The sequence below is a fragment of the Ischnura elegans genome, chromosome 3 (assembly GCF_921293095.1).
Source record: "Ischnura elegans chromosome 3, ioIscEleg1.1, whole genome shotgun sequence".
Taxonomy (NCBI): Eukaryota; Metazoa; Arthropoda; class Insecta; order Odonata; family Coenagrionidae; genus Ischnura; species Ischnura elegans.
Window position 1 is genome coordinate 128698347 of NC_060248.1, and position 26624 is coordinate 128724970.

The 26624-nt window shown below is 39.1% G+C and overlaps 1 protein-coding gene across 1 annotated transcript in view; it reads left to right on the top strand.

The window, feature by feature from the left end:
* The window catches only part of LOC124156551, a 500021-nt gene that overhangs the window by 467557 nt on the left and 5840 nt on the right, over positions 1-26624 (top strand). Inside the window, exon 2 of the mRNA XM_046531159.1 lies at positions 18654-18807. Within this exon, the coding sequence (XP_046387115.1) occupies positions 18654-18807 (154 nt within the window). The remainder of the gene's footprint in view (positions 1-18653; positions 18808-26624) is intronic.

Consider the following 26624-nt stretch of genomic DNA (forward strand, 5'->3'; position numbering starts at 1 on the left):
AACATTGTAAACCTTTAGAAATACTACTAACAACTACCAAATGAGTGGTATTAAGTTTTTGCAATTCAATAGAACTTTTTAAAAATTTTGATAGCGTAGAAAAGAAAGTCAATGAAGGTTCCACAATTATGTATTGATGTGTCTGATTTTGATACAAAAAATCGTCGTCAGGCCGAACAACAAAACCGATATCGAAAGCGGTCGCATCAATAACCAGTTGAGGAACCTGCCATTCGAAACTCAAATGACCAATGGCGGCGCTGCTGTCAGTGACGTCAATTTCCAAGATGGCCGCCAGAGTGATGAAAAAATCAGAACAATCATTTCTCTCTATTTTCTACTTTTATACTGCGTAACCTGATGCATGAACGATTTTCAATTGAAATAACACCATATTAATTGCTATTACATGTAAAACCAACGTATCCCCATTAAAATCGTCCTAAACAAGAGCTTTCTGCTCCTACCTACGTGCGGGAACAACAGCCGTCGCCTCGCTTTGAAACAATTCCACTTGTGCTGCAGTTATTACCATAGGGTCATAGAATCAAAGAATATTTAACCTCAAGTAACGTTAGTAGTTGCTTTGAAACCAAAAAGTAGGTATCACCGCGTAACTAGTCAATAAAACAGTGTAAAGGTCTCATATACACTATTCCTCATAGCACTGCCGCGTCATGACCATCGTTCCTCTGTTTCGAGCGTTCTCCGCCAGGTGGTGTCCTCCTTGGCTGGAATCGCGAATTGCCTTTCCTTTCTACGCAATTCGTGATTCAAGTCACCGATGGTGGTGCTGAAGGGGCAGACGTAATTTGCCAACATGGCTGAATGAGGTTGTTGTGATGATGGCATTGGCGTAATAGGAGTAATCGTCGTGCCACTGCGAAATATAAAGTAGAATATTCCAAGGAAGATCTTTCTTTGTTTTGAGGAAGTATATCGATCCCTAGAAGCAACGATAAACAGCAGTAAAGATTAAGGAAGTAAAAAATTATGACTGAAATATCCGATACCAACCCACGGTGATTGCTCAAATGGTACTTAATGACCATGCGTGACTACGATAAAAAACACAATTATATTCTTTGCAGAGTATGAAAGAAAAAGTGTAATACGTTGGTTACCTTAAAGGCCTTTAACCTATAAAACACCCTCAGATTAAATGATAAATTGTAGCAACGTCAACTGAAAGGCATCATGCATAGATATAAACACATTACTTACGACGTTATGATAGCTTAATATATAAAAAATAGCGAGAGAAATCAGTAAATACCCAACAATGCCAATGATTCCTCAACGTGGTTATCTAAAGCCGGAATCACTCGATCATTTATTTTGTCCCTCATATAAATCACTCTAGCGATCGCTTTTCAGGACCTTTCGGAAAAGTGATCGCTCGAGTAATCATTTTTCTGAATCACATGGTCCCTCCCGCCGTCGCTTATCGCATAATTTCCATTATCACAGCCCGTTGTCATAGGACCCGCATCACGAAAATGCATTGCGTGTTTATGTTTATCAATGTCGTTCCCACGACTGTCAAACGTTGCGCTGCAATCGCTCCATACGGGCATGCGTTCTGATTGGCTGATATGGTGTTTCAGTGACGGTTTCAGCGATGGAAAAAGCGAACAGACGAGTGTTTGGAAAAAGTGATTGGAATCCTCATCATTGGAGTGATCGCGAAAAGCAGATTGCGCGCGACGATCGTTTCCGAGTGATCACTCGAGTGACTGCTGGAGTGATCACTTGAAAATGACGAAAATATAACCTTGAGATTCAGGCTTAAGATTGATTGATATCCTCGCAACTTTACTTCCGAATTCGGCCGTTAGTTGGCGTCTAGCTTGTCTGGATTTTCGAATCATGAAGCAGTTTCATCATGTTTCATCAGTCGTTATTGAATTTAAGGTTTTCATTTCAATAACCCTCGTGCTTTGACGCAGAACTGTAGGCTTTCCGGTGAACTGATTGGAAGAATTCTTCTCGGGTTTCCATCGGATCATGTATTCCATAGCCTACGGTTCGATTTTCTACTCACTTCGACATCATCGTCAGGGCATCATCATTCATCTGCCCTAATGATGGTGCACGAGTCGAAAATCACCACGTCTGAAATGGAAAACATGACCTGGAGGAGAAGCCGTGAATAATGCCTTCGTAATACACCGACGATAAAATTATTAAATCATTTTTCATTGTTTTATTTTTGTATCTGATACTTATGTATTGGATATAATGCTGATAAAGATGATAAAAAAACATCTTTCTCTAACGTGATGAGCATGCCAAGTATCCCACAGCATTCGACTCCGTCTATCAATACCATCTCAAAGCTTAAATATCCCATTGGCCACTTTTTGGCGTTGTTTTTAATTTCGATCCGATTGATTTTATTTGGAGGCGAGAGAGGAGGATATAACGGAGTCCCGGTACAAGCATCTCCATTTCAACCACCGCCCAAAGTGTAATGAAAACTGTTTCCTTTCAATCGCCCCACAGCAAAATAAAATTCAAGATATACGATCTGGTAGCTTTATGTTCAGAATGGTTTTAAAAAAAGGTCGATTTTTCATTGAGTAATTAAGTTTCAATTTTACGATGAAAATAATATGATTAAAAATTTCGACTTTTACGAATTATTACGAGTCCTCACCGCCACTACTCCAACCTTAATTCCAATCTCTTGTTTTGTTAACGTGAGACATGCTCTTGGAGGTTTTAAATGCTTTGGAAACAATTTTCCTGATCCCCAACGATAATGAGAATGGTCTTAGTTCTTACTGAGCAAAAACAACTCTTAAATTACCTCCAGCTGTCCGTGTCAATATGGAGTGCCTTATTGTTTCGTTTTTCGTCGGTAATGTGTCAATAAGTTTTACTTCTTCCAACACCAATCCACATTTAAAATATCTGCTACTACTTAATACATTCCTGATATGTATATTTAGTAATCCATCTATATTTCAACCTTTTTCATTTCCAATCCGAGTAACTCCTTTTGGAATGAAACCAATTACGCTATTGCATCCTACACATTAAGCAATCACAAATTCTTAAATGTAATGCTGGTTGCAGCATTGAAGTTAGCTCTTTTATCTTACAGCCTGCATGTATGCACTTAATGCAGCCTGAGGGGACCTGATCGAGCTTAAATTTCTAAATAACTGATTTCTAAATAACTGAAAAAATTATTTAAAATTCGGGGTTGCAAGTTGGTGCAAGGTTTTACTTTAGATCGTCAATGCAGAAGCTTCATAAAACGAAGTGGTATCAGTCACTTAGCGGAATTCCGTGGTAATATCTACTTTTTCTCTACGTTTATGTAAAAAAATGGGCTGAAAACAGGCTCCGCCATTTTGTTATATATCCATGGTTATTGATGAAAAAAAATCTTTATAACCCTTCAAATGGAAGTAATAAAAGCATTAATTAAGATGGCATAACAGTTTTGTCCATAAAATTATTCATGAAACCACTGAACGAGGATAAAGTTGGCGATTTTCAGAAAAAATCGAGGTTAGTCGTTTTTCGCTAAATTTGTTCAACTTTGACCTCACATATATTGTTAACGTGAAAACACAGGAAAGAAATAATCTGGAAAGGTATGTACAATTTATTTGAGGATATGTATGCGAAGTTTCAACTTCCTATCTCAAAAAAATCGCTTTTGAGGTTTTGGCCAGCTTATTTCGATTCTAGCCCACTGTGCGGCGTTTTCGTTTTGCATGCACGGCCGCAGAAGCTAAAATGGGCGCGTTTCAAAATTCACAGGCATTACTGCTGCTGCTTCTGGAAAACGGAACGGAAAACAGTACTGCCACTGATAACAAGTCAGTGATATCGGAACAGTCAACAGTAGCTGCTGTTGATAATTTCCCGGGAAATAATGAATCGTTCAAATACCACTTCCTAACTAAATTGAATGTACAAGTTTTAAGCAAGGAACTTCGAAATTGATGGATGGCATCTTAAAATAATATTTCTTGACATCCATTGCAACCGAGGAGACTCACGAACATTAAAATTAAAAATACTTGAATCTCAGGTTGAAAAAGCCTTCAATTGTAAGGTTTTCTTTGCGTTTACGTAATCAAGTACGACTTATTGTTTACAAGAGACCAATACAGGAATTAATTATCTATATCTCAATATTCATGGTTTAAGCAAAGTTAAACCCTATAAGGGTTAGATGGAAGATGGGAATTTCTAGTCGTAAATAGTAGTCTAGATTTAAAGGGAGACGAATATCATACGTGTAGTTAAAATTTCATTTGCCACTATCTATGAGATTATACGTTTTCCGCGACGTGCACTAATCTGAATAGGACGGAAATCATAATCTAAAATCAACAATTTTTCAACGTCTATTTTATTCATTAAATCCTCTAAAATATTCTAATATATATATAGAGAATCTAACATCTCTCGGAAATGTAATAGAAACTCTCTCACTCGAGATGAATCAATGGTCACGCATTAAACGATGTGGTAGAACAAGAAAGTGTACGCATGTATTTATGTAACAGATACGTATACATGGGTGGAAGACTTAGTTTTAATAATAGTTCTTTGCGTTGAATTTTCCTGGAATTAATTCTTATCTACCATAGGATTTTATGAGACATCCAAGACACCATCGGTAAATCACACAAAGTTAGCAAAACAAATATTTCATTCAGGTACTCAGACATTCATTAGCGCACAACTTGCCATTTTCACATCCGATACTCATTAATAAGAGGAAATTAGAGGTACATACTTTTCTCTGTTTACGTGAATATTCTGAATTATGTGAAACAGTCGTTGAGTAAGTGAATATCTCGGTATTTTTTTAATAGGTGTTTTCTCTTAGACATTTTATGATATTATTTAGACACGTCAAAATTTTTTTCATCCATTTTCTGTAGTCGTAGAAAAGGAATATATCGAATACATGCGAAATGGAAGACGGTTTCGTGTAAGGCTGTTGCGATAATCTCCCAAAGGTGGATTCCATAATGATGGCATTATACTGTAAAAGTAACCAGGACTTTTTGGCTGCAGAATTGAGAGAAGTGAAGGCCTCGCGGTAAGTTTTTCTGGTTTATTTTGTCAGTAGCTACACTATAGAAGTAGCTACTTGGCCTCTGTTGAAAACTTCTGCAAGAAATATTGATGCATCTAGTTAGTTCAAATATAGGTTATATGTTACGAGATATTATTTTTTGCTTTCAGTATGATACCAGCTTTTTGATTCAGTATGTTGTGAAATACTTTCTGTGCACAGATTTATGGTAATTTTTCCGTACACATTATGCACATCATATTATGTACAGTTTTAAGGTGTGTTCTGTGTGCATACCGTCTGAAGTGTGTGCAGGTTTTGACAGGTTATGCGCTTTTGGAGCCGCTTTTATAAAAGCTGGTTAACGATAACACGTAGGTCGATTTGGGAAAGACTGACAAGGGAGGCCGTTGAAATTCGACAGAACACCATCATGAACCGTGACACTGGCAACACACTGAGCGCCTCATGGAAACCGGTGCTGAGGAGCATTCGTGAGAAACGGAAAGAAAGGCAGGAATTCCTCGACAAATCACGTAATTCCTGCCCCGGTTGATACCGCCGCCAACCGTATATAACGAGGACGATTTCCAAGATTCGACATGCTCTGATGATGATAGACAAGTCGCTCATCGAAACGTCGGCCGAGATGGAGTTGGAGAAACTGACCCGGTAGAATGCCCGAATAGCCTTCCACGATTCGATACGCCGGGAAAGCCTACGATCATTCTTTGCAGTTCTGGCTAGAGAAGTTCCGGATTCAGGATTGGGCTAGTTCCTTTCATCTGGTCATCTTCAATACGTACCCAACCAAATTTTGCCAATCAGAAATCACATTTTATTATATTATCAATTCCACAGTCTATTATCATAAGGTATCCAGCCAATTCTCTCGAATCCAAATCAAATCTAAAAATCTCCATCCGATTTAATCACAATCCTATCCGTAATGCCACCATGCCCCAGTATACTCGTTTGGTCAGAATAAAAAAATAACTCAAAATTACATTTGCTGGCAATTCACTTTTCAAGTAAAGTATATCAAAATTATCTAAGCTGACACATTCTTTTTAGTAATTCTAGTATACTAGCATAAACCCAGCTCTATAACAGCCACGATAGACCCAACGTGCATGGCCATTGCTGCGGAATTACTTTGGCCAACAGTACACTCATCAAATGTCATTAGATGTCTGTCGGCATCGTGCAACGTCGAAATTCTATACTGAATGTTGCGATCCTTATCCCAAAGAGATTTCTAACCAAATCACGTTGCCAATTCATGCGGCCGAAATGGAACTGAAAGGCTTAGTTGAGGTTAATTCCAGGGAAACTTTATAGAAGCCGTCCACAGAAAACTAATTTGTACGGGACACCCTGGGAGCCTAATACGGCTGAAAATTCTCAATCTGTGGAGGCTGCTGGGTATGATTAAACTTCATCTAACCTGCTACTCTTCCATACAGCCGATGAAGTAATTACTGATCATTACCCACGGAATACGGAAAGGTAATTGAACAATGAAATCGTTTAAGTTCGACCGATGGTCATCCATGTTCCCAAGTTGACCCTAATTCCTTAACAGGTGCAAATTTGGGATCACTGGCAAAATTCAATATGGCGTCAAGTTTTTCCTACCATGAAATGGACAGGAGCTCCGAAAGGCCTAAAATTTCACTAACCACCTCCTCGATGCGTCAGAGAAGAAAATATCTAAATGGAAATTAGGTTATACTTTTCGACTGGGAAAGTTGCTGAGTAATATTTATCATCGTCAAGGAAACCCAAATACAACTGTTACAGTAATAAATCGTTCAGATTTTGAATTTTTTTTCAATACAAAATCGCATTCTTTGAACAAAAAAGAAGATTTCGGTGTGTGACGGTTAATTCTTACGGCAAAATTTACGATATTATCGTGCTGTAAAATGCAAAGAAGTTTAAAAGGGATATTTATAAATAGATATGAAATATTAAAATAAACGATGGCCACAGAGAAGAAAATAGAGATAGCAAGAGATGCAATAATATATATAAAAAAGAACAATGCTCCGTCGGAACATTTCCTTGACAACAGATGAGTTTTTTTAACAGGAACTGCGCGTAATAGCGTAAAAAAAAAGCCAATGAGTTTCACATGAAATGTCAAATTTAACGATGCGAAAAAGAGGACGCGGCGGAAAAGTCTCAATTGTTCCGAGAATCGGATAAGGAAAATATAGGGGATTGTGACGAACAGATTAGCAAGGGATGAAGAGTTTAGCAAAGTAAAAGAGGATGGGTACAGGGATAATTCAATGGTGATATTGTATTTTCAATTGTTATACAGTTTAAATAATAAAGATACCGTATTTTTTTCGTTTGCCGATCCATCACCTACTTCTTGGTGTATTCACATCGAAAACTCGCCGTCCTTCAACCTCTCGCGCATAAGTTTATGACGTCACAAACTCATTCCGAGCGTGTCGCTGCTTCTGCGCAACTCCTCGGCCTTGTTACATGGGCCGCGATTTGTTCTAGAAATTCCTTCCATCAAAAATCTATTTCTCCCTGAGAAAATAAATGGACCGGAGCACAAATGGCGTCATCAACTCATGAAAAAAAGGACGGCAACTTTCTTGCCTTCTAAATTTAAACCTGCGAGAGAATGGCTGAATAGGGAAGATTTCTTTTCTTTCGACGAGTTATCTGTCCTTCATAGCAACCGAATTTATTCAATAGATTGTAATTTTGAGTCTGAATAAACGACACCAATGTTGGTTGGGATTAAAAGGAGGCTGAATGTGCGGACGGACCAAGGGATATTTTTGAAGGCAAAGATACCCTGGAGGATGAGCTAAAGGAAAGGGTATCGTGCATCAATAGAGGGCTGAAAACAGTGTTCTACAATATACAGGGTGTCCCATTTATATTGACCACCCGAAATAACTTTTTGTCCAGGTGCAAATTCAAAAATGTGTCAAGCAAATGTTCATTAGCCGTCAAGGGGAGTTATAGGAGAGGAAATGAATTGCCGAATAAACAACATAGGGTGCCATTTAAAAAAGACATACCGATGTTCATATCTTTGTAAATAACAAAGCTACAAGGAAGGCAATCATGCTGATTAATGTCCCCCTGACGGCTAATGACCATTTTTTTGACACATTTTTGAATTTGCATCTTGACAGAAGTTATTTCGAGTGGTCAAGATAAATGGGACACCCTGTATATTTTGGGTATCATTCATAATTACTTATTCGCATGATGGATTTACGTCGATCGGAGTTAAAACTCCCTAATATTAAAGAAATTTTATCGCAAAGCGCGGATGAGAGGGATGAAAATATACATAACATTTTATATCACAGGGCTGCTTACCAAAATCTTTAACTCGTGCCAAGGCTTTGAGGGTCGTCGAGGTTATATTCCGGAATTATGGGAAGTTCACCGAGCCAAATTTCCTCAACTGCTTAATTGCTTCCATCCTCATGTGAATTGGTGATGGTCCACCGAAGGTTAGCCTTGGTTGCTTCTAAAATCGTAATACAACAAATAAAATTCCATGCAAGATTTGCATCCGTTTTCTTTTCCGTAGTGGCTCACTCAGAAAAACTATAGACAATTATTGTGACATTAATAACGAGAACCATCCTTTTTTGGGACAGGACAGAGGGAAACTGTGAGAACTTCAACGTTTACCCTATTCGTGACAGGAAATTTCAAGAGGAGGGCCAATGTAACGAAGATGATGAACGCACTGCGACGGCAATCAGTCGAATCAAGGAGGCAGAAAGCGCTGGTGATGGGCTTTTCACGAAGCCTAAAAACGAAGTAAAGAAAGATCATAAAATATAACATTCAAACATTCTGTCAAATATTGTATAAAATATTCTTTCCTGCAGGGGCGATCTGAGATAGCAAAGACATAAAAATGGCAGGTTTTGCAAAACATCGGGTGAAGGTTTAAAATCAATTCATTTCAATGGTACTTTGTTGCATACTTCCGTTGCTTTGATAAAGTTGCTTCTCTTTTTTATGTGTATGTGTTTTTACAGCTACATAACATCAATTGAATTTCAATGAAATCAGAGTTTCTCACCCGCCTGCGGTCGACTTGCAACCTTATCTTTTTATAACTGATGATTCCAGACTTAACTGCGTGGAACCTTTCCATTGCAGAACTTCGTTAGGTTCACTAATTTCTTTGAAAAGCATGACCCGGATTTCAAGCCGTAGTTGACAAGGTAGCTATGTTATGAAATGCGGGTATATGAAAGTGTTGATAAACCCGGGTGTATATACGGTTCAAATATATTTCAACCTGAAAAAGTTTATTCTTTCGTTATTTTTTAAATAATAATAACATGTATTTATAAATAAAAAATATAAATATATACTGACAGACCGTGGGTCTTGGGAAACTTCCTGCGATCGAAAGAAACAAGAGATGGCACACTCCATCTCCTCTGAAGAACTCTCCGATGGTTGACAGGCTGTGCTGCGTGGGTGGATGCGAAGAGAACGATTTCCTCCAGCTACAGAAAAAGAAGATCCTCCCAAGGACGCGTACGAACGTGTGTCTCCCGATCGCCACTGTCCGAGTGAAAACACGCAAAAAGTCTTTTCTTCCCCATGTGGGGCGGGGGGGGATTTCGCTCGCTCCATTTTTTTTCTGCCCCTTGTCGGACTATCGCCACTCCAGAGTTCCACTCAGGAGACGTGTGACACACTCGAGAAGACCAGGACGGAGAAGAGAAGGTGTTGGGGTAGAACTAAAAATGGACGCTGATGAGGGAAAAACAGAGCGATTCCACTTTCGATGTGCGAGGACGGCCTAAAAAGGATGAGGAATCTAAAATTGTCATCAACAGTGGTGTCCCACAAGGAAGCGCTATGGGCCCCCTTTTGTTCATAATATATATAGATAACCTCTGTTCCACAATTAGCAATAAAATACGCTTATCTGCTGATGACGCGGTCATCTATCGCGAAATTAGTTATCACTCCGACTAGGAAATTCTATCAACGGATTTAAACAGCGTTTATGAGTGGAGCCGGAAAAGATTTAATACTTATATTTATAATACAATGGCGGAATGGGTTAAAAAATAAATTTTTACCATAATTTTACAATCCCATCTACAGCCAATTCTTGAACTGAATTGCTATTTCTGGTCTGGTCAAGTGATTTTCATTTTTAATTAGAGAAATCGTATAAAGACCTTAATGAAATTTTTAAAGGCAAGTTCAAAGCTTAAGTATCGTCAACTAGAGGATGTTGAAAATAGACTTAATACCTCATATTGTTGCCATAACATTTTGCAGCCTAATATGATTCTTACTCGACCAGTTCGCCACAACTCCGCTGACTCGGACAACTAGCCCACACTGCGATACTGACGCCGAGTCTGCTCAAAATAAACTCGTGAAGCTACTTAAATTAAATCATTACTTCTATTTCCATCATCACCGGTCTTTCAGGTCATTCAGATTTTTGTTACACTTTTAAAACCAAAGCTTATAGATATCACCGCAATACTCTATGCTTTATACATTCAATAGGAGGATTAAAGTGCAACATCAACGTTATATTTCAAAATATATGTGTATAAAACGTCATGCAGAGGAGTCTGCAGTAGACAATATTTTCCGCTCGAATTTAACCTCTTTCATACTTTCCCTCTATGTTATTTTGTCGTTGGCCGCGCTTTGATGGGACCAGGAGTTAAATAAATTCGCAGAGCACACTAGAGAGATCCGAAAGTTACAATTAATTCAATCAGGGGCGCCAGGATTTTGTCCATCAGATAGTTTGAGCGTCACGCAGTGAGGCCAGATTAATTCGTGACCGACCGCGAAATGTTTTTTTCGCCCACGCCACGCGCTCGCTGCCCGATGGTTGTAAACCCGATGAAATTTCCCGCTATAATTCCTTCTGCGTCCGAACAGTTCCCATAGCGGCAAATCGTTTTTTGAAAATTTCAATCCCTCAACCGGAAAACACGCGAGTCGCGGATAAAATAACTAATTCCTCTCCATCGAATCCTCCCCCAATCTCACCCTCTTCCGAAAGAAACACGCTCGCCGCTGCCTGCCACGATCGTCATTTTTTTTAAGCCGATGACTTACTTTTTTTACCGAATTCCCTTTCCGTCTCCCCGGACGTAGTAATAGTCCCTTTCAAACGATTTCATGTCATTCTGGACGTGTTTTCTCTAATTCTACGTAGAAAACACTTAGAGTAATCCATATATAAAAATAGAGGCGATAGATTGCCGTGGATTTTTGGCTTATTCTCCCTTAGAAAAATAAAAGAGACAGTTGATTCCACTAGGTTTCACTGGGACTGATTGATTTTCACATGAGAGGCTGGGGTAGAAGTAATAATCCTTGGCAATTATAACTTTTTTATCCCATATGATACCTAGAGATGATTTACTATAGCAGGTGTATTCGTTGAGTGTCAAATGATGCAGAAATATCATACAAAAGCATAAAAAAGTTTATTGATGCCCAGTTCTACTTTTTGTACGAAGCTGCGTTAGTAGAAGTATAACCCACGTCTCGCAAACAGTAAAACAAACAACGAGAAAACCATTTAAATGGTGGCACACTGTTCTACGATGAAAGCAAAATTATGGCAAAACACTTCGTTCATTTATGATGGGATAAATTACTTCTGACACCCGATGCCGCACATTTAGGATCAAAATGCGGTCCCTTGGCGTTCGATCGCACCTTGAATATGCAGCGGGCGTATGGGATTCAGTGCAGAAAGACTTAATCGGCGAACTGAATAAAATACAAAGGAAAGCTGCAGGGTTCGTCAAAAACTGCCACGGGCGTGCAGGCAATGTTACCCAGATGTTAAGCGAATTAGGCTGGGAGCCGCTGGAGACTCGGAGGTTGCGCGCTAGGCTTAGATTACTTGAACAATTGAGAATGGATGTCTTTAAGAGTGACACAGAGAACATAATATTAGAGCCACACTATATTTACAGGTCCAATAGAAGCGATAAATTAAGAGAGATGTTTTGCCGAACGGATAGATATGGGAATTCGTTTTTTTTCCCGAACCATAAAGGGCTTTAATAAACGCTAGTCCCAACTCCGTTAGAGCACTTCATTTCTTATGTGTATATGGCTCGTGTCCTAAAACCCCACCATTAGTATCTTCCTAATATACAAATTATTTGGTTTTAGAAATACCGGATTAGACGAATGGCAAGGGTCAATTTTATCCTCATTTGAAAAAGGCCAGATTGGCGCCCATGCGATGCCACTCCACGTGACGTCACAGGGACCTAGTTTCTATACGAGTAGATAGGAGTTTTACATCGTCTAAGATTACCAATGCATGTATGAGGCACAGAGCTCAGGGAATCATCTCGTAATAATCACCAATTAAAACTGGCTATGGTCGGAAAGTTTCCTTCGTTAGATAAGGTATTCATAATACTTATTTAAGCCAAGCGCTACCAGCTAGCAAGGTACTCTGCTACCTGCTAGCATCCTGCGTCGTATCAGCGCTCAAAGCCTCGTCCCAAGGTCACCTCACTTGCGGCAGTGGGAACCAGAACGACGTCACACGGAGTTTTCCCGGCATTCATACTTAGCCGTCGCGTTTTCGCGCGCTTGAAAATTTTCACTTTTCATTTAATCGCGAAAAATAGATATCGTCATTTAAAAATCTAAAAGCGTGAAATACGTACTCCAGGAGTAATAATCTTTCGATTAAGGCAATAAAAAAATAAAAGGAAATCACCCTATTAGCACTAGTATAGGTTTCCTATTCGATCGTAAGTGGTGGGCTGAGTTGCGAATGGTCGACCACTTCGCGTGGCGCCACACAGTGTCCGGCGACCCACTCTCACGTGACGCTCTGCCGTTGCGTGGAACGAGTTTCATCCTGATCGGAGTGGCCCACCGGTGGGTCGCACTTGACTTCAGGGGGCACCACATAGGTAACCTGGCACAGCATAGGCCGTTTTCCAATCCACGTAGTATGCACTCATTCCCTTGTTCCCTTTCTCCCTTGCACCCTGCTCCCTAGAGTGCGAACGGAAATAATGCGAACTATTGACAGTAACGAAATGTGACTCGCGGGGTAAAGAGCTTACATAATAAACACAAAATTACTTAAAACTCCAGTTCAAAATTTCTGAGTTTTCCATTGCCGCCATTTTCACGTCTACTTCCTACGAGGGAGCATCCGTGTTCCCTTGTTCACTTACCCTTGGTTCCCTTGCGCCCTCGCCGATTGGATCCACCCTTGCTGCCGTCACATCCGTAAGTTGACGATCGAAAAGTGCACGAAGGGTGAATAATTGCGAATTGGAAAACGGCCATTGACACCGAATTTTATTCTTCGTTAAAACATTCGCGAGTACTCGTCATGTTAGATAAAAACCTTTGGGCTATGTCGCCGCGTCAATTCTTGGGTGGCCCCAACGTTTCCCGACCGATCCTTGTCGCTTCCTCAAGGGATTCTGAAGAGTTGGGCATTTAAATTCATACATACAGGTATTTGTGTCAGGTGGTGGGAGGAGGGGGGTGGGAGGTTGGAGGAGTGGGCTGTTGATTGTTATTTCTGATTACGGGTTGCTAAGTACGGCTAATTTTAAGGTCGGAGTCCCTGTTGACATTGTTCTTCTCTAACTTAGAGGCATAGTAATATCTAATTCAACCCGTAATCAATAAAAACGATCAACAACCTAATCTTCCTACCTCCCACTCTCGTCCCCTCATCCCCTGACAAAGATACTAATAACATATATGAATATAAACCCCTGCCACATCAGATTCCCTTGAGAAAGCGACCAGCATAGGTCGGGAAACGTTGGGGCCACCCAAAAATTGACATAGTGCCAAAGTTTTCATTCAACATGACCGAATTTTATCTCTCACACATCTATTTTCGCAAATTGTACATAACACAGGCGAACAAAAACATTTTGCTTGAAAACTTTTATTTTAATAGCTGACCTTTATAGATTTTTTTGTGCCAAATACAAACCTGGCCTTAGTTTTTTTGTGTCACCCATAGTTTCCAAGCAATACGTATTTTAATATTTAGTCTAATACCCCTATATGGTATCTATGGAAATCAGCGAATCACTGTGTTACATCATAAAATTGTGTCTATTTACTGTTCACTACATCGTGATAAAATTGTTTGCATTTACTACAGCGTGATAATACAGGGTTCACTTGTCAACTGGAATTGGTTTACATTTTCTTTCCCTTTTTTTTCTTGTAGATTCTTGCGTATCTTTTTCTGCGATGAATCGCTTGCTGAACTTCTCGGTGAGGTACCAACAGTAATCCCCATTATTTTCGTTCATTACACCTACGCTTTCAATTTTATTATAACTATAAAAAAGCAGTTAGATCCTAAAAATATTGCTTGATTTCATAAATTTAACTGTAAAATGTGAATAAATGGTGGGTGATCCAACTTTCAAACCATCATATTTGGATTCAGCAACTTTAAAAAAAATAAGAATAAGGTATTTTCAGTAAAAACATTTTTCATTGTTGGCCTGTGTAATTACGAAATAGGTGAAGAAGCAAATTAGCCGTCGCCACGGGATGAAGCTGGAGGATCACTCCATAGCAATCGATTTACTTATACGGTTGTAAATTTACGCCCTTCGGCGTCAAGTACAAAGAGTATTTTCAGTGACAAAATACGAGGCGTTCTCAGAAAATAACGGGAATTTTTAAATTTCGCAGGTTCGGGGATTTCTATCGTCAATTTTTTATTATGCTGGTATACATGCCTCCGAAGTGTGATGTATGTTTCAGCCGTATTCATTGTTCACTTTTTTCTGTGGCAGCCGCCAAATTTAGACGTGCTTTTATGAGCTCGGCGCTTTTAATTTTTTTAAAGAATGATTGCAAAGCTAAGAATGATCAGAAAATAAAAGATAACAAGGAGTAATTAAATTTAAATAAAAGGAGACCAATGGTGAGTCACCTATGACTAAAACCAGAATTTACGAGTTATGTATGCGTTTTACAAGAAGGCCACGACCCATATTATCCCGGAACACATTTTTACCTATTTGGTATCTGATTTTTTGGTATGCTGCTCTATTAGTACTACTTGCAATGGGAAAAATAGTTTAAAAAATCAGAACGTCGTACTTTTGCTGGGAGAGCCCGTGTCTTTAAACACACGATGGGATAAAGCCCAGATCAGACTTGCCGGCGATCAATGTGAGGGTAGAATGCAAAATAAAAAATACGTGAAATCTCTACACACTTTTATTTCACAAACAACTAATAAGACATTTTGTTTCACACTTGTTATATGAGCCTATTTCTTTTTAAGCATCATAATTTGAAGCCATACATTTTCATGCTCAATAAAAACTTACACATGGCACATTAGAATGCATTTCTATATTTTACAATAGCATAGATTACAAAATTTTCCATTTATATTTCGAAAACTTTTTTGTAGAATATCACTAATTCGACTGATATTTTACATGGTACTCCTTGAAGCAACAATCAGGGTGCACGCCCACATTACACTTTTCACAAATGAACTTTGAGCTTTTACCGCAGTGACCACACCGCCGATGGGTCTTAATTTTACTTATCCAGTGATTATAACCATCATACCTTCCATCTGTTATAGCTTGTCTCATTGTTCTTGGTGCTACTAATTTAGGCTGAGTATCACTTGACAGTAGCCTGATAACAACATCCCTCAAAAAATCAATTTGATTGCTTTTCCGATTGTTTATTCGGAAAATATGCCACAAATTAACAATGCTGCTGTTCAGACAAAATCTAAATAAAGGCCAGTACCACTTGTTTGACCTTATTTTCACACGATACACTGCACGCTGTTGATCAAATAAATCTATACCTCCCATGCCATGGTTAAACATTTTCACAATTTGCGGCTGGCATAATTTCATATGTTTTTTATACTTTGAATTCCAACGGGTGCAGGAGCTAAGGCCAAATACAGTTTTTGAATCCATGTTTGTGGCAATAGTAACTTGTGCATTATCATGCCAGCGAATGAGTGAAATGGGACTGTTCTTATCAGTGATTGCGGAGAATGCACCACATTCCTCCTTGCTCACATCTACTACAGGGGCTCCTTCAATGCGGTCTTTTCTTATTGTTCCAATGCAGTTTATATTACTTTCTTTCAGTTTTTCTAGCAATGAAAGTGAGGTAAAGAAGTTGTCTACAAATAGCTTTGAACCAGGAGGAAGGAAATCTACACACATGGATTCTGTCACTTGGGCACCGAGAGAGATGCCTTTGGGTCTGTCTGTTTTTCCTGTGTAAACACTAAATTTAAGAAGGTATCCTTTTGAAGTCGTAGCACACCATATTTTGTAACCAAAACGGATGGGCTTGCCGCTAATAAATTGCTTCATTGAATGACGCCCAAAGTATGGCTCCATACCCTCATCCAGAGAAAACTCACTACCGAAGCATTCTATAATCTATGTAAATTTTTTATTCATGTGATCTACTACAGGCCTAACTTTTCAAATCGTATCAGTGCTATCTATCTGGGTGTTATCATTAAAATGAAGGCATTTGTGATTCAAATCAAATTTATTACGGCTCATTGATCCAGCAACTAGAGAATGGAAAGTATCAAATACATACGTCTGAATGGAACACAACAGTAGCCAGAAAGTAATAACACGCCAAGGTATTTGTACAAATCGTCCACAGAAAATTCGGCATTTGATAAACCTTTCTGAACAGCATACTTGTTTGTTTCTATGCATGTCATATTCACAATATTTTCGTCCCAAACCCTCTTGAACATTTCCAAAGGACTTTTATCTAATAACTCTGGTTTTGGCTGCATTCGAACAGGCTCTGAAGGTGGCATGTTATTTGTTTTCAGATTTAATTTTTTCCATGATCTATCTTTCTTACGGTAACTACCTGCCTCTAAATGGCTAAATTCTTTATGAGTGTTGGTGGCCGAGGAAACATTGATTGAACTCTTAGCTACTTTCCTTCTCTTGCTATGACAATTTTGCCCATTATTTTTATTAGGCATATCAAAATCAGATCCAACCTCATTATTGTTTCAGCTTATTGAGGAACAGTCATCAGAAAAAAGTGGTAAATCAATTTTACCGTTGTTAGTGTCAAGACGTACCTCACCTAATTGGGCTAGGACACCTTTGCCTAAATCCTTTATGCACTCAGGAGTCTCACATTCTTCAGGTGCCACATCTTCATCAGAGCAGTCACCATCTCTTGCTGGAAGAATAACCACATCTACAGTGTTTGCTCCATCAATTCCTTGCCCTTGTTCATCATTGTCATCCAAGTTGTAGAGTTCAAATAAGATGTCTTCTGTGTTGAGTTCTGACCTAAAAGAGATCGGACATTTTGATTCACAGTTCTAAACACAGCTTCAGATGGCGTAATAACACCTAAAAACTATTTTAATGAGGAAGTGAATAAATATTTGCAATTCTTACCGTTTTCTGTTGTTTGTCGACATTGCGAAGGTGTACTCAGGATTCACTGTGATGCACAACTAACAAATGGATGAGCTAAAATAATTTAAACTTAGGAAATTTGTTGGGCAACTACGAAGCACAGAACTTACGAACACTTGGTCTACAGCTGCCAAGCTTGCAAAACGCAATGGCAGGTACCCTTAAGTCGGTCCTTTATATACATCCTATGTCCTATGTATATAGTGTCTAGCCATGAGGAGCAAGAGTTACATTTTAGCGAGAATCTCAAACTAAAAACATGGATTATATTTTAGCTCTTCAACCTCATAATTATCTCAGGCATCGAGTAACAATGATTTTGAAATACATTGTGAGTAAGAATAACTAATCTGAGACGTTTATAGACAGCTCAACAATGTAAGGCAATACCATAAATGGTTTAGGGAAGAGTAGCGGTTTATCCCACCGTGTGTTTAAACACACACAAAGTTTGCGCTTTCATTGAAGTGTTTCAATTATCTTCACGGAAAATACTTTACTAACATCATGTTTCCTCAACATTCGAATGTATAAAAACAGGAAAAGTTTTATGTTCGCATCTAGTGTTCTCAAGAAGATGAAGGTTAAACAGTTTGCCTTTCAATTTACACATGCAGGATTATTATTTTTTTTCGATGGTGGCCAACCTGGGGATAGTTGTCTGTAATACAAGATATAATGAGCCTTCAGAAGTTTCAAAGAATGAGTCAAAGTAATTAGAAAATGGTTGCCCCTGAAGAGTAGCTAGAAATTATTTTTTTTAATTTCCGCGTACTCGGCGTGTGTTTAAACACACGCTGGTAAAATATGGGTTAAGGTCTCGGACAACCCAGCACACCAATAACCGATTAAAACGTGGAAAAGTTAAATATGTATGGTTATAAACGTCTAATCTAATGAATATGAATGGAGACTATTGTGAAAGCGGCATTAATGTATACGGAAAAATAAATATTTTTTCACAAAACTAAAATTCCCGTTATTTTCTGAACGCATCTCCTGTGTTAGAATACTTTTTTATTATTCCCTCAAATAATTGGCGGATCATATTCCCTAATTTTCTGAGACAATGTGTGTTATGATGCACTCATATCATATTTCTTTCATTTTCCCATCAGGCTATGGTCACCTGACCCCGAGGACGTTCTGGGGCAAGGTGGCGACGATGGCGTACGCGCTGGCCGGCATCCCGCTCATGCTGCTCTACATGGCCAGCGTCGGAGACATCCTCGCTTCTGCATTCCGATACGCCTACTTCAACTTCCTATGCAGGTGAGAACCCCAACGGCAGCGAGATCGATTCCTTATACCCCCTTACTTTGGCGACATAGCTACCATCGTGTTGATTAGCATAAAAATCAATTCCTCGACAAAATAATGTCTTACTTAACCAACCCCACCAGACAAAGAACTACGACTTTATCAATGTTGACTGGCTACAGCATTTATATATTGTAACCATATTTGCCCGACCACTCAGAGCAGGAGATATCAAAATTCCGGAATCTATCCTCGGCCTGTGTTTAGTTTATGGTGGTTGACCTGCAATAAATTATTCTCCATTTACTCCTCTGCAATGGATTTTTTTTAAATAGCTATCCACTTCTTCATGGTTTAACTGCCTATCCCTAAACGCTTGGTTAAAATGTAATCAGGTACATTACAATACCAGGCAATTGTAACTATATAAATTTTGAATGAACTCCTACTAACATCGTTTCATTGCTCCACTCATGCATATCTGCATATAAAAGAGTTTTGGGAGATAAACGATGTCTAGAGCTCAAAGTCTACCAATTATCAAAGTTCTGAAGTACATTTAAAGACATCCTTCAAATATGTGACATCGTATAGCAAGTGGATGGGAAGGGGAAGTTAGCGGTGTCCTTGGCAGAGTTTTTACACTGCAAGCAGCCTCAGGCGGAGTGTGGCAGGGGGATTTAAGACATCAGACGTTAACAAATAAAAAGGTAATGCTCTAACGGATTTCCGACTAGCATTTAATTAAACTCCTTCATTCCAACGGAGGAAAAACGAATTCCCATACTTACCCGTTCGGCAAAATATTTAATTCCCTTCATTTATCGTTTCTGTCGGACGTGGAAATATAGTGCGGTTTTTATTTGATGCTCTCCAAATCGCTCTGAAAGATACCTATTTTCAATTGTTCGATCAATCTAAGCCTATCGCGCAGCCTCCGTCTCCAACGGCTCCCAGCCTAATTTTTCTTAATATCCATGTAACGTAGTTCGTACGCCAAGCATTAAACATATTAAAAATACAACTAGATTAAGGACTATTCTTTTGTTGACGTGTTTTTCCTCTGGAGAAAATAAAAAAGAAATTAGTTAGCAGAAGCTCCCCGTCCTGCTTTCAGGTATTTTCCTCGGGTATCGGCTGCAGTTGATATTCCAGTGAAAACTCGTAATTTGGGGAGAGTAGGTATGCGTAAACTCCGCGGAAACCTGTGAATCAGCAATGTTTACTTTACATGAGCACTTTAATCCCACGAGGATTTTCAGTTCGGACCAGTTCTCGGCAGTGTTTAGGTTCACTCAAACATCTCAAGCGAACAATACAGTCGAGCTTACTCAAGTAACGGATGATATGACAGGGGTGTATATGAACTATATGTTCCGGATAGCTTGACATTTACTCAGAGGAAATTTTTATGGATTATATAGAGTACATGTATTTATTACATATGTTTCTGTTCTCTCATCAATTCGTAAAAAAACATCATAATTTCTTTTTTTTCGTATGAAGATTTTCACAGCTTCTTTTATCAATGTTGATGGTTGTTTTCGGGAATTTATGCGTAGGTAACGTTTTCACACTCGACGTTTCGCTCCTCCTACTGGGAGCGTTATCAAGAGAGTTAGGAGGAGTGAAACGTTGAGTGTGAAAATTTTACCTGGGCAGCAATTCCCAAAAACAACCACCAACATCATAATTTCTTCTTTTACTCTTTGAGAATATCCATTGGTGTGATTATTTTATATTCCACGCAAAGAGCAGCCAACTGTTAATGTCAGAAAAATCATAATCAACCAATTTCAACAGATGAAACCATACGTTTTAGCATCATGTTTCCTTCCCTAGAATCACAAAGCCCTCCCGTTTTTTATCCAGCACCCTTGAACTCTGTAAACGGGCGAGGTTAGACGAGAGAGGATCTGCAATTTTATTTTACAACGCCGTCAAAAGTCCCAGGGGGGCGCGAAACCCCATCCAAAATATGTGCACCCCAGATATTTTCCGCGTAAAAACTTTCAAATGAAAAAAAAATGTAAAACAAGATCTAGCGAGCACTTGATGTCGCTGCTATGCAAAGCGCGAATCTTCCTCGTTCCCTCTTCCTCTCTCTCTCACTCTCTTTATCTCTCTCTAGATTCCACTTATCGTCGGCATACTGCAGTTCTCCCTCACGAATAGAAGGGAAGAAGTTTATCTTATTTATATTTTTTTCATTTTTTCGCATTTGTGCCAGGAATTGCAGGGCACGTAAGCATTCTGTTCACCCGCGGCAGGGATTAGCATCTAGGTGAAGCGAAAAGGGAGGGAAAATTTTCACGGCCGACCCCTAAATTTAATTGCTAAAGTCAATACAATCTTATGTATTTATGAGTTCATACGTTTATCGTGCTGATAATTATATATACATATGTATTTTTTTACCCTGTCATCTATTTAGTCGCATTCAATAAAATCAGATGCATTTATGAGTTCGTAAGTTTGTCTTGCTGCTAATTATATATACATAAGTGTTACTTTGTTCTACTCTGTCATATATTTAGTCGCATTCTGTGAAATCGATGTATAATGTAAATCTACTCATTCTTGTAATATGTCTGACTCTATTTTATTTATAACCATATATGTTCCCAAGGAACAAACTTCTCCCGGAATAATAAATTTCATTTTCTATTCTATTCTAAATTTTAAAAAATATAAAAGATTTTGGAAAAAAATAATTCCACGCAGGGAACGAGACTAGTGGAAAGGCGAGCAGATGATGGTGAGGCGGAAGAAAGGCAGGTGAGGAAGGGGGCAGGGGATGGAGGGAGGGAAGGAGGGGGGGTAGCGAAGCTATGAACGCCGTGCGAATGAAAACTTTATCAAAAAAATGTATCCGCCACACGCCATAAAACGCCCGGGTGCTCTTATGAATAATTCCGCCCGTAGGAGGAGGGGGGGCGTGCCTCTCCCCCCTCCCCTTCCTACTCCACCCCCTACCAACTATCACGGTGAAACGACGTCACTGGGTGTAGAAGGGGAGGAGAAGATGTCTCCGAGGCGCACCCAAGGAACGCATTATCATCGCCGTTTTTACTCCGTCCGATTTCCTCGAAGGGAATAAGGGATTTAAAAAAAAAACAAGTCAAGATGTCAACAAAAAAAACAAGTGCCACGGCGATGCCTTCCCATCAGATAGGACGCGCGTAATTCCATTAAAACGAAGGCTTTCGGTTGGAGAGGCAACAGGAAGAGACAAGAAGCTCTATCCTCGGAAACCGATGCCTTAGCTCCACCTACAAATCGATCAAGGATGGTGTTGAGGGGGTTGCTGGATCCAATTACGAGGGAGACAATTCCCTTCGCATCGATTTTTTTTAACTAGCGCCATTCCCACCCTTAAAAAAATGTAACTGAATATTCCCTCCTCCTTATCACTGCCAAGGGGGAAAAGACGCTGTTTTACGGCAGTAATAAATAGTAGAAGGTCATACGTGTACCTAGAAGGACGGATCTCCCATCCACACGAGGGTTAACGGGAACGACAACTTTTTTTTTCGAATCGGTTTGATTTTCCGCCAAGAGAGTGGAATCCAGCGACCTGTTTGACGTGAGCACCTCATAATCAGGTCGATAGAAGCAATATCATCTTGCACATCTTGCATCATGAGGAGCATGGGATATCGGGAGAAAATTTTCTGGGCTTTCATGATGAATGATACCACATACAGGGAGAGAAAAATAGAATGTGCGTGGAACTGAGGTCGATTCAAGGTTAACACCTAGATCAAGCAATTATATTTTACTGAGAATAATACATTTTAACTCCAATTAAGTACTCAAGGAAACACATGACTTTCAGCGGTAATTACTAATAATTTGGAATCAATTTCCAATTCTTTCATGAAATATGTTAAGTACCTTATAGCAGTAAATATTTCTAAGAGATAGAACTCTCAGTGTAAGGACAAAGGGAGGTGTATGCTCCCACGTGTATTTCAGAAACATCCATCAGTGTTTCTGGAATGAATCCTCTTTAATTTTCAAACTAAACCCGATGGCAAATAATATGAGCTCAGAATGTTATTATATTTTAATAACGCTAATGGATGAAATAATGGTAGCTGAAAAAAGGTTGCACACAATATGCCCCGCGAGTTTAATAACGCTATTTCATCGCGAAATTCCATCATTACTCACCATCATTAGCGGAGAAAATACGACAGAAGCGGACACGGGGCTGATGGTGGCTGCAGTCTTCTTACATGGTGGAATACCTAGAAAACGAAATTGAAAAAATTAATATAATTAATCGTAGCAGGCGTAGCTTGGTGTAAATCCATAATCGCAGGAATAGAAGGATCAACAACTGTGATATTTCCACATATTAATTTATTTTCCACATTGTGTTCTTCTTTTTATTAAAATTATCAAGGTTCACCTTACAGAGTAGCACTATCAAAGTTCACATTGATAATGTTACTCTGTAACGAAACCATGGTCGGTGTCAATAAATTAATACGTGGAAATAGCACAGTTGTTGATCCTTCTATTCCTGCTAAATTCAAAAAATTATATAAATCAAAGGCTTTCATCGAAAATATATATATGACATCGGCCAAATAAATCAAGTTTCGTGGTTTTTAGAATGAAATTTTCCTCTAATATTTGACAAATACTTAACAAAAATATCATTTCCGATTCTTTAAGCCGTGGTGGTTGGTGGTGTTTTGGGGAGATGACTAATGGCTGAGATTATTCGCTCCGTGAGAGAGGGGAAGGGGAAAAAAATTGGAGAGAAGCATGGCGTCGGCATTATCCTGTTCTTAACGGAAGGTGCCGGGGGTCCACGGCTTAGCGTCCCATCCAACGGACGGAGAGCTGTACTTGAAGTGCTCTCCAGAAAGCACTTAAGCAGGTACCAGGGACTCTCTTTTAAAAAATCTCTGCTACCGCCGGGATTGGAACCCGAACTGAGTGGCATTACTTCAGTCACCACACCAATCCGATATCCCCATATAAATACGGAATTATTCTTTCGTCAAACATAGATATACTTATGATCACACAACGCTAGTTCACACGTAACTTTCAGGTGATTTGAACGATAAATCACGAATTTTTTGTACTATCAGTAAATCACATATAACTCACTTCAAGCCGTAGTATATCCGCTCAAAAAAAGGATTGAACGAACCACTTCACAAACAATTCACATTTTGTGAATATGATTCAAACTTTTCTCTTTAAGACCCTTTTTAAGGCGAATACGCACATAGATATTTCCTATCAGCCGAATAAAACCAATTTCGATATAATACGATATACGGATTATTCTGAAAACTACGCGTGACAAACATCTATCTCCCTTTTTGTATCAAATATATGATTCTTAATTATTCACGATGAGAAGTACAAGCAAAACTGAGAAAGTGCGATATTTGAACGTCAATCATGCACTCCCTGTTAAAATAAGAAGCCATTGTGCAGCTCTATGCACCCTATATGACTAAAAGAATTATTGCCAACTTTCACTTGCTCCATGTGATTAATCTTCATTTTTGGCATTGGTGCAATTTTCCAAATTCCAAGATGACTTGAATACTTCATCGCATCAAAGGTCTCTGACACAGAAAAGGCACAACTTCGTCTCGATGAATAATTGATATTTGTTGCTACTTTGGGCGCCTTTTAATATGTTTTCGAAAGGTTTCGCAGAACGGCACCGAGGTGATAGCGATTCGTTTACACTCAATATCTGCTATCAAAATATTTTAAATAAAGATAAATGGCATAACAAAATTTGTTAGCACACGCAGAAAAAAAACCTTTTATTCACAAGACGTTAAAACGTACACTTACACCAAGAACAAGAAACAGTTACATCAAACATAAACGCAACCTTGGCAACGCCTTTCCGAACTCCACCCAGGGGCTGCAACCACATCAAACATATACAAAAAAGAATTATTTTGTCAATAACGTATACTCCAACAAAATTAAGAATTTTTTATGAGTATCCCGGGACTAGCTACGGTGAAAACTTTACGGAGTAATACTAAAATCCACAGAGAAAAAAATCGTTCACCTTGACCTTAATTCAAACCCGAACGCCGCGATAACCTGTCGAGTGCTTTGGTCAGTTAAGCTACCGAAGCGTCACACCCCTCTGTAGAAATGTGTGCACAATACCGCATAAGATGGTGTGGAGCTAATAAAGTAATGCTGAATATAATATGTCCAGCAGTCCATACTATCGAGTCTGGTATAGTCTACAAATTTTCACAGAGGAGAATAATGCCTTGGAGGCGTAACTGACTAAAGCACTCGATCTGAAATCGGCGGATGCGGTTTCAATTCTGGTCGAGGCGAATGACTTTTTTCCCAGCGGAATTTTCGCACAATTTAGGACTTCGATATTTCACAACGTCATGAATACAAATTTAGATTTAGCCTGCATTTTAGCTTATTTCTCCGAGAAATTCTGATCGCTCCTACCGTCGACTTTTTGTAAATCCATTTTAATTCGTGTTGCGTGTGACACGACATCTAGAGGCCGACTGAAAAACCCTCTATTGTAAAATTTCGATAACATATAACAATCAGATAATATATGCAGCACCCAACCGATGTCTAGGTAACTTAAGAGTAATTACAGCCCGTGATGTAATGGAAGCAATTTAGAAAGTAATTAATTACATGATTCAATTCCACCATAATTTCGGTAATATTAGTCATTCCTAATACGTGTATATTGTGCGGATTGGTCTGAAGCACGGCGTGGCGTGGCTGCGGCAGACAGATGCGAATGGCCCTCGAAAAGCATCAAACGCCGGCCGCTCTCTCCCCGACCTAGCCGCATTCCATCATGGAATAATCACCACGCACCTTGAGTCAACACACATCGGCCTATTTGAGCACTCAATGGATGCGCCAATCCGTAATTGATTGATTGATTCAATGGCGATGACCGCCAAACGTGGAGTGCGTTGGAATCCCATAACTTGCGCATCTTCAACCGTGCCTCTCCTCTAGGTTCCATGAATCACCAATTCTCTCTCCGATTGTATTTTTCCGTCCGTTTGCTAATGCGAATGGGAGAACGATAACCGCAGGACATTCGCCATTTGCACACAGAAATGCAAAGCCAATTTGCGTAGTGAACTGAATCAATTCATTGCTCTTTAAACAGAAAGGATGGGTCTATGCATGCAGAAGTCAGAACTCCTTCTGATATGATTTCTGGTTCGTCATTTCATCCGATAAAGAATTCTAGAAACCTTCTGACACCTCAATGTAAGTTGATTCGAAAATTATGTCATCAACTTTATGCAGAGATTTTGGAGTATATCCTATTGCTTAGTGTGCAAGTACACTTCGTAAATAGCAAGCTATCTTCCTGGCTCTCCACGCAAAAAATGAATTCGGTTAGTAGGTAATATCAATGTATTCCCCAAATCACATCAGCTATTCTTGCGGAAAAAAATTATGCCTTTCTCTCCATACACTTCAATTTTCAAATGCCGGATCAATACATCAAGTTTTCCTGGATATCACACAATTACTTATACCACTTCTTTTTTTACAGAGCGCGACCCGGGTTTAAATGAATTATCATCATCTTCAGGCGCATATTATGATTTGTTTCAGAAGTGGTATAAGTAATTGTGTGATATCCAGGAAAACTCATAATGAAATACCACAAAGTTAATCAATAGTTAGTGAATTTTGTTCAATATATCAAGTTGTCAACAGTTCTGACCATAAAAAAATAAAATCAATTCGGTTACTTAGACGTTCTTTGGAAGGCGAGAGGGCGTGAATAATGAATAAACTTAGTTCCTCAAACATGA